The 9212-nt window shown below is 35.7% G+C and overlaps 1 protein-coding gene across 1 annotated transcript; it reads right to left on the reverse strand.

Moving 5' to 3' along the window:
- Positions 1–5300: 5300 nt before the first annotated feature.
- On the reverse strand, positions 5301–8722 carry LOC107576597 (uncharacterized). Its single transcript, XM_016262745.1, has 5 exons — positions 8482–8722; positions 6553–7680; positions 5804–5905; positions 5606–5722; positions 5301–5520 (listed from the first exon to the last, which is right to left on the reverse strand). The coding sequence occupies exons 1-5, from the start codon at positions 8489–8491 to the stop codon at positions 5492–5494; spliced, it is 1386 nt and encodes a 461-aa protein (XP_016118231.1). The 5' UTR covers positions 8492–8722; the 3' UTR covers positions 5301–5491.
- Positions 8723–9212: the final 490 nt, after the last annotated feature.

The raw sequence follows: 9212 nt of genomic DNA on the forward strand, positions 1-9212 counted from the left end.
ATATCTACAAGTAAAATCCTTTCAAAGTGTACAATATTTGCTTTTGTGAACTTGACTATTAGCTAGCAATTAGCAAATTTGTTTGAAATCGTCAAACCTGTTACTGTCAACCTGTTACTTTTTAGAGTAACAGGTTTTGACATGTGGGTAACAGGGATGACATTGATTAGGTTTGACCCTGCTTTTAAAAATTGTCTGTGTAAAATTCAAACATTTTAAAGGTCACCCTTGGTATATGTGACCCTGAACAACAAAACCAGTCATAAGGGTCAATTTTCTGAAATTGAGATTTATACATCATCTCAAAGTTGAATAAATAAGCTTTCCATTGATGTATGGTTTGTTAGGATAGGACCATATGTGGCTGAGATGCAACTATATGAAAATCTGGAATCTGAGGGTTCAAAAAAATCTAAATATTGAGCAAATCACTTTTAAAGTTGTCCTAATTAAGTCCTTAGCAATGCATATTACTAATTAAAAATTAAGTTTTTATATATTTACGGTAGGAAATTTACAAAATATCTTCATGGAACACGATCTTTACTTAATATCCTAATGATAGAGTAACATGTTTTGACATGTGGGTAACAGGGATGATATTGATTAGGTTTGACCTTGTTTTTAAAGATTGTCTGTGTAAAATTTGAACATTTTAAAGGTCACCCTCGGTATATTATTGAGCTAATATGCTTATATCATTCAGTGGCATATGTGTTCTAATTAAACTATAGTATATAGTAACGCTTGTGTCGGTAACAGGGTTGACAAAAATACCAAAACATGAGGTAGAAAAATAAATAAATATAAATTACATAGCATGAGATGGCACAATACAATTTCTTGTCATTTTAAGGTGTCTCCATTTCATGGATATTTAAAAAAGATTGATTATTAAACTTATTTTATTTTTTTATTTTGTCCAAGTGGAAAAGGCACCGATTTCGTGGAATGGCCCATATCAGTTTTGTTATGCAAAGTAACACATGCATGATTATATACAATTGCCAAAGCCTTAGAGAACATATATAAATTACATATATAAAAAATATGTAAAAATGTAAAAAATTACATTTCAGTTATAAAAAAGCAGAATGTAAAGACGGTACTGGAAATTTGAACAGTTAGATATAAAGTATAAATGTTTTGGTTACTTTTCAAAATAATTGGTGTCATTTCTGGAATGTTTTTAAGATATTGTACTGTATTTACACGTAAATGCAACCAAAATACAATTTAAAAAAAAAGCTTTTTGCTTGATTGGCTTTATGTTTGTGATGTTTCTCTACATCGCTCTCTCAGATGGATTCCTGGAAGAATTCTGCTGTGGCCCTAAACTGACGATCCGAAGTACAGAAGTTTTGACGCCCGCCACCCATGAGTGCAATCCCAGCGTAATGGAGACATCCCCAAGGCATTCCGTAAGTCACACCGGAAGAGATGGGCAGGGTATGAACAGCCACACAGAACCTGCTTATAGGACAGAACCTCAACAACAAGGAATGGAGGACCACAGAAGAACTCCCATCAAGTGCATCCTGGACCTAAAAAAAAAGAAATTCAACAACCTAATCAGCAGCAACAGTCAACATGCTCACTACCCTACATCTCCCATCCAATCACAGCATAGCTCCGCCCAAGGCTACCCTTCAAACCTGGGGCAGGGTCATGAACATCAACTTCCCTCAGATCATAGTCACACCCCATTGGCTGACTCTGTGCTTGAGGCTGCCGTGAATAGCATCTTAGAATGTTAGACAGTGCCATATTTATGTTTGTTAGTTGTTCCATGTTAATCTCATTTCATGCCATTTGTGTGCAAGCTGAACAGACGTACATTGGCATTATTGCGGGTTAAAATGCACACAGTGGCTGTGACGATGTCGAGGAACAGGAAGGTGAATCTGGTGATGGTGATACTCTAATACTGTGCCTGTTGTTCTAGAGAAGTTTACATAAGAAAGCCTTTTTGACAATGCTTCACAGGATACACTTGCAACCACACACACACACGCACATCAATATATGCACACATACACACACAATCAAGCAGTAAGTGTGATGTTTGAATTGTCATAAGTAGACATTGATATTTGTAGCTTATCGGTCAATATCAGACACTTAGACAAATAGTCAGTCCGCACTTAAGGTTGTATGGTTGTCTCTACACTTATGTTGTGTCAGTGCAGTAGATATTGAAACAAGTGACGCACACGAACACACCTGCACATTTAATTGTTTTTAAGCATTGGTTGTGCTCTTTTTTTCTTTACTTTTTTTTTTTGTACCTTACAGGTATGTGACCCCTCCAACTCACTTGTGTGGTTTTGTGCAGGGGAAAGTTAAGACCTCAGATTGAGGGTACAATGTTACATTGTTTATCTTTTTTGTTTGTTTTAATTCATTTTTTTGAAATTATGCATTATTACTTTTTTTTTGTAAAATCTGTGCTGCTCCCTGCCTGGAGAAAATATGTGCCGTTTTGTACCTCAAGTCGCAATAACTCGCATGGGTGAATCTCATAAAAACTTGTCAGTCACATTTTGACCCAAAATGAAAGGAAATAAAAATAAGTAATATTTTGCAAAAAGAAATTAAAACCATTTTACGATCAGTAATATATACTTTTGCATTGTGATATTTTTCACAATTAAGCACATTTTACCTCAAATTTTGATTGCTGCATTTACATCAAATTCATATTGCATATTTTGAAAAACAAATCTCAAAATCTTTTTTGTTTTTTAATAAAGTATGGTTTATATTTAGTTTAAATAAGCATGAATTAAAGGCTGTGCAACAATACTGTTATGTATTAGTACATAATTGATTTTTTTTTTCTCACATTAACATATATCGCTTCTTTATTTATAATGAAAATATGTTTTGTTGCATTAATGAAAATTGGCTATAAATGTGCTTAATAGTCATGAAACAATGTCAGTGGTCAACAAAATCTAAGAGGTCCACAATAGGCTTGATTTCTCTGAGCAAATATAATGTCTTGTTTCTTTCCTTTGATTTGAGATTTCTGTGAGATTCACCCACCTAGATGTTGTTTGAAACTTTTCATTTCCCCCTGTGCATCGAGGTCCCTGCTGGTCAGGCTGTAGTCTTGGTGGTTGGTTTGCAGTTTTTGCCCCTAGTGGCAGCTTTTATTTGCACATGTGGAAATGACCTTGTACTTCACACAAAGCCATGCTCACAGCTCTTACAGCCCCTTTGCAGATCTCTTCTCTCCTATGAGTTCTAAAGTTGTGAAAGCAGCAGTAGTGCCATTACAGCATATCAGGTTTTCACTCACTATGATTATTCTAATTAGTTGCGTTAGGAGATGGCTGTTAACTGAAATAATGTAGTTTGGTTGGAGTAGGACAGGCCCACATTTTAACAACCAGTTCTGAGAAATCATCTCTGAAGAGGAGACTTTTATCATTCAGTTGTATTTTGTAGGCTAGAAAATGGTGTAACTGTACAAGGCTTGTGAGCTTTAACAATGGGAATACGACCAAGACAATGTCAAAAACTGACCAGAGTAGAGAAACTGCAGTGTGCGGACATTTTCACAAGTCTGCGTTTCCATTAGCATCCATTCCAAAGCCGAAGGGAAGGTTGCTTGTTTCCATCTATACACGCCATCCCATTGTTTTTGCATCAACACTAAACTCCACTGTCTTTCCCAGCAATTCAACCAAAAATAGAGACAGAAGAGGCAGACAGAAAAAAGAGAGAAATATTCTTCTCTCTGATCTGAGCTCTTGTGGTCGGTATCAGAGAGCATTCCGAAAGACCTTCACTTCGAAGGGCTTCTTTGCCTTAGAGAGCGAGTGAAAACAAGTTTAAATAGTCTATCATTTGTTTTTACTGCTTTTTGTTGTGCGAGTGTGGCCTTCAGTTATCGTAATACCCCATGGTAAAAGTTGCTTTTATAGTTTTATTTTCTGCATCACCCAAAACTTGATTTGTAATGTTTGTATTGCAAAAACTAAAAACATGAAACAAAATATTTATACTTTTTGTAAAGAAAAAGAATGTAAAACAAAAAGTTATTTTTATTATGTTAGGTATGTGTTCACGTCATACTGTATGTGGTCAGTTCATGATTTGTTGTTTTTGTGAGTGTTCATTACAACAGCAAAGATAAATATTAAATTCATTTTGAATACAGCCAATATTTTGTAATGTCTTCATTTTCGATGAATTATGGATATTTATATGTAATAATAATTCATATAAATTAGCAAATTAAAGGATGATCATGTAAACAACAATAAAATATGACAGGACTTACAAAAAAAGAAACAGTGTAGAACAATATTCTATAATTTATTAGATGTTAGTTAAAGGGATAGTTCACCCAAAAATGAACAATTCTGTCATTAATTACTCACCCTCATGTCGTTCGAAACCTGTAAGACCTCCATTCATCTTCGGAACACAAATGAAGATATTTTTGATCAAATCTGAGAGCTCTCTGACCCTCCCATAGACAGCAATGTAATTACCACGATCAAGGTCCAGAAACGTAGCAAGGAGATCGGTAAAATAATCCACGTGACATCAGGGGTTCAAACGTAATATTACGAAGCTACGACAATACTTTTTGTGCGAAAAAAAAAAAAAAACGACTTTATTCAACAATTCGTCTCCTCCGCATCACCCTGGTGCCATTTTGGAGAATATCCACTGAATGCAAACAGCGTATGTTGTTCTGTGTCAGCCGCACCACACGGATACGTTTTCTACGTTGTTTGTGCTTTGATTTGAACGAAAACAACGTATCCGTGTGCGTCACGCAGCTGACACAGAACAGCATACGCTGTTTGCATTCAGTGGATATTCTCCAAAATGGCGCTAGGGAGGAGACGAATTGTTGAATAACGTAGTTTTTTATTTCTTTTGCGCACAAAAAGTATTGTCGTAGCTTCGTAATATTACGGTTGAACCCCTGATGTCAAGTGGATTATTTTACCGATCTTCTTGCTACGTTTCTTGATGTTGATCGTGGTAGTACACTTGCTGTCTATGGAAGGGTTAGAAAGCTTTAAGAATGCATAAAAAATATCTTAATTTGTGATCCGAAGATGAACGGAGATCTTACGGGTTTGGAATGACATGAGGGTGAATAATTTATGACAGAATTTTCATTTTTGGGTGAACCCCAAAAAAACTTAGTTCATTGCTTGGTTACACAATAACAAAATGAAAACTTGTTAGTACAATTTTTCTAAATTATACAAATTCTCTTTGTTTGCAAATAAATGAAAATTTACAAATATTTAAGTTAAATAACTCCATTATCCATGCTCCCGGAGAATTCATAGTAATTCTAACAAAAATACAAGCAAACCTAATATTGTAGTGAACTACTAGTTGCTGGTGTTATAATCTTGCCATATTAATTATTAAGCTTATTATGCCCTCATCACCCTAAACACAAAGCTGCAGCTTCTCCAAAGTGTGCTACAGTTATGAAGACCACCAAACGTCCCTAATGGTACTTCCTCCAGCGTTCTTTCTCTGTGAAACGGCATAAAACAAGACATTTTATTTATGTGTGTCAATGAGTATTGGATGTGTGTAGACGGCATTAATTCAGACTCACTGAGATGTGGGTAATTCCATATGTAACACAGGACACAGTATCCAGTCAACAGCATGGATATCCCACCAATTCCTCCTCTCCGAACATCAATATACTTCCTGTAGTACCACTGCCATCCTGATCACATACAACCAAGAAAATCAAAAACACTAGACCAAATGCTATGCTATGCTGTACTGTGATTGTTAAGGAACAAACCTTGCTTCAACATGGTCACAATCTCTCTGGGTGACAGAGGAGTTCGAGCACCAAGCCAGACACCAAGTTCATTCAGTCTGACATCTCCAAGTTTCCGCTGCACTACAATGAACAATGAGCATATTTTGTAATCTCTTTTTGTTTTGGATTGGTATGAGAAACTTGTACATGTCACGAAAACTGGTGTGGAAGCACAACGAAGATGTGGAACTTAAATGAAATTAAGAGATTTACATGAAAGAATGAATGAAAATTGCAAATAATAAGAAGTGTTTCACATACAATATTTTTAATATCTTCAATGGACCAACAGCCCTTTCCAGCCAAGTTGATGAAAGTGTAACTCATTCACTATCAGCATGATATCCTAGACACTGAAGACTGTGCATAATAATTCTATGGTACCCAAGTGTAAACCTAAGATAATGAAATGTTTACAATAGCTGTTGTTTACATACAATTAGCCGTCTAATAATCTCACCAATATGTTTTGATACAGTGATGGTCCTAAACAGACAGTCGTTGATGTTCTCATAATGGTAGAACGAAAACTAGCTTACCAATCTTGGGGCAAAAAAAAAAACCTTTCAGAAGTAGTGTACACATTTTTTTAACTAGCCCCATAAGTCAAAGTTGCAAAAGATACTAGATACAAGTATTAAAGTGCTTACTCTTTTTTTCAAAGGCATTGCCTGTTTACTTCAAAACAATTACATAAAGAACGAAGCATCACATAACTCGTGCATTACCTTCACTTTGGTTGGCTGGTCCAGCAGATTGATCCTTCATCCAATTACTTTCATTAGCATAGCTGCCTAAAGGTTCTGTGGAGAACGGTGTTCTGTTGTAAGCAGTCACTATCTCTGGACTCCATGACAGACTTCTGACACCTTGCAGTCTTGAGTTTAGGATGTCTTCTGCAGGTTGATGAATGACTTTTCCAGATAAAGTGGGTGAAGGTGGAACGGCAAGCTTGGTAACTGCTGTTTCAGGTTTGTTTGATTGTTGCGCATCAGAAATCTCTTTGGTCTCCAGAGAAGAATCTTTAGATGTTTCCATAATAGGATAAGGCACAAACAGATTATAATACCTCTTGTAATACAAACTGTCATTGATGTGGTCCCACACTGAAGTCTTGGATGAAAAGAAAGTATGAGCTTTATTATGCTCTTTCGCTCTTGATTCTAGATCAAAATCCTTATTCCGACTGTTCAGTCTTTCAGGCTCCTCCAAAAAGTCAACTTTTATTTTGAGTTCTGGATTTTCATGTTGCACAGTGCACTCAGATGGGAGGCTAGAGTTTTTCAGAAAGGCTGAAACAAATCCAGGGGTATTGATTTTACTCTTGGTGATGGACAACTGCTCTGATAATGGCGCCATCTTTGGTTTCTTTTTGTCTTTAGTACTTTTTCCATTACTTTGAGATGTTCCCTGATTTGGTCTTTTGGAGATCTCACAAAAGCTTTTATCTATTTCAATGTCAGATAATGAGGTAGGGTTGCTTGGCTTCTTTGAGACTGGCACCAACAGCTGTAATCTCTCAAGTTCCTTCTGTCTTTTAGCAAGCCATTTGCTTTTAGGTCTCTCCGTGTTCAGAGTTTCAGCTGATGGGACTTTGACCACAGTAGTTGTGAGAAGACTGTCTGCATTGTGATTATCTTCTTTCCTTCTTCCTTTGGAGGTTAGTGTTTCATCAAATATGACATTATTTATTTCTGTTGATGCTGTTTTTTTAAGGATCTTCTGTCTGGAAGTGGTTGAACTTGGTTCTTTGGGTGCTTGAATGCTTTTCTTGGGTTGTGCAACTGGTGCCATTTTACAGTGAGGGAGGTGGGTTTTCAGCCTCTTGAAGGGCTTTCCACAATATGGACAGTCTTCTAAATGGGAACAAAAAAAAATTCACAAAATGGACCCTTTTAACAAGACATTGATGATGTGTTTAATGGTCATTAAATCCTCTAAAGTTTTTCATATATATATATATTTTTTTTAAATGTATCTACATTTATAACACTATTCTTTGTATTATATCACCGTTGCATCAAATTACAAAAAAACAGTTAATGCTAATGCAGAGTCTATGGGAGGGACGGTAAATTTTACATCGTTCTCTCTTCTGAATAATTTTTTTCCTTTTATTGAAAGTCACGAAAGCACTATCGTGGAGTTTTTCTTTTGCTATTTGAGCAACTGGGAATGCAAAAAATATATGTGTGGTACTCTCCCATTCACTGCTCTTCAAGTTAACCCAACTATGACGACGTCCGCTGCTGAGAAACCCGGAAATGTGAAAAGGGTCCATTGTCAGATATTACAGGACTACAGGACTGGACCAAAAGGGTTGAAATCGAGTTCACTTCATTGCTTGGAGAAAGTAAGCACTTGAATATTTTCCCTCATATCTCTCAGAAGAAACATCTTAAAGACCTGATGAAATTGCTTTATGAGCTGTTTTCAGTGTTGTGTAGTGTCATTCCTTTATCTGTTAAATAGCTGCAGATTTTAAATACCTGTATAACAGCTAGAAGTTAATTTGGTCAACTTTCAGTAATACACTGGCATCTAGATTACCTTAAATGTCCAATTTTGATTTTACATCATCTTAAAAACAAAACAAAAAAGGCATGAGTTACTAAAATTGACAAATCATCCATCAGATATTCAGATTTGATACTTACCTACACTCATGCTTTATCAGTTCACTGCCATCTTTCTATGAAAGAGGGAGAGATCTTCTCTGTGTCTTTTAAAAACATGATTAAACTCTGAATTGGGAACGTTTCTCACGCAGCCACACATAAACAAGTTAGAAGAAACTCTGTGGCATTTTTATGTAGCTCGTTCGCGGACAAATGAAGCAAACTAACGGTCCCTGCGGACAGTGACGGACCGCTAGAGGACATGCTGGATTATTTAGAGTTACGAAAGACCCCGTTAGCCGTCTTTATCAGTGCCTGTGTAAATACTACAAGTGTGCGTAACACCGTTGATCACGTCATTCCCGCGAAAGAAGTTATACAATCTTTTTCGAACATCAGAAACGACTTGCTATACATTCAAAAAGTTTTATTTTTTTAATTAAGCATTTTTTTAAAATATAGTTATAGAGTTCAAATAGAGCTCACAGATAGTGTTTCCAGATATGTTCCGAGGCAATTCACATATGAATACTATTATTACAACAACAAAAACACTTTTCAGCTTGTAGGTTTTTAGAAATTGAGTTTTTGATTACTTTCACATTTTGTTATTCTAAAAATCATTTACAAGCAAAAGACAATAAACAAAAAAAAGTATATGGGTTAAAATACATGTAATTATTTCTAGAATGAATGTATAATTCATTATAGAAGTTCATGTATTTTAACCCATATACTTTTAACCCATATATACATACATATATATATAT

The sequence above is a fragment of the Sinocyclocheilus grahami genome, unplaced genomic scaffold (genome assembly GCF_001515645.1).
Source record: "Sinocyclocheilus grahami isolate Dianchi unplaced genomic scaffold, SAMN03320097.WGS_v1.1 scaffold4001.1, whole genome shotgun sequence".
NCBI classification, from domain to species: domain Eukaryota; kingdom Metazoa; phylum Chordata; class Actinopteri; order Cypriniformes; family Cyprinidae; genus Sinocyclocheilus; species Sinocyclocheilus grahami.

Coding starts and splice junctions, on each gene's coding strand:
- LOC107576597 (XM_016262745.1), bottom strand. Junction 5,906..6,552: donor ACCAGCCAACCAAAGTGAAG/GTAATGCACGAG, acceptor TGTTCATTGTAG/TGCAGCGGAAACTTGGAGAT. Junction 5,723..5,803: donor TGTGACCATGTTGAAGCAAG/GTTTGTTCCTTA, acceptor GTATGTGATCAG/GATGGCAGTGGTACTACAGG.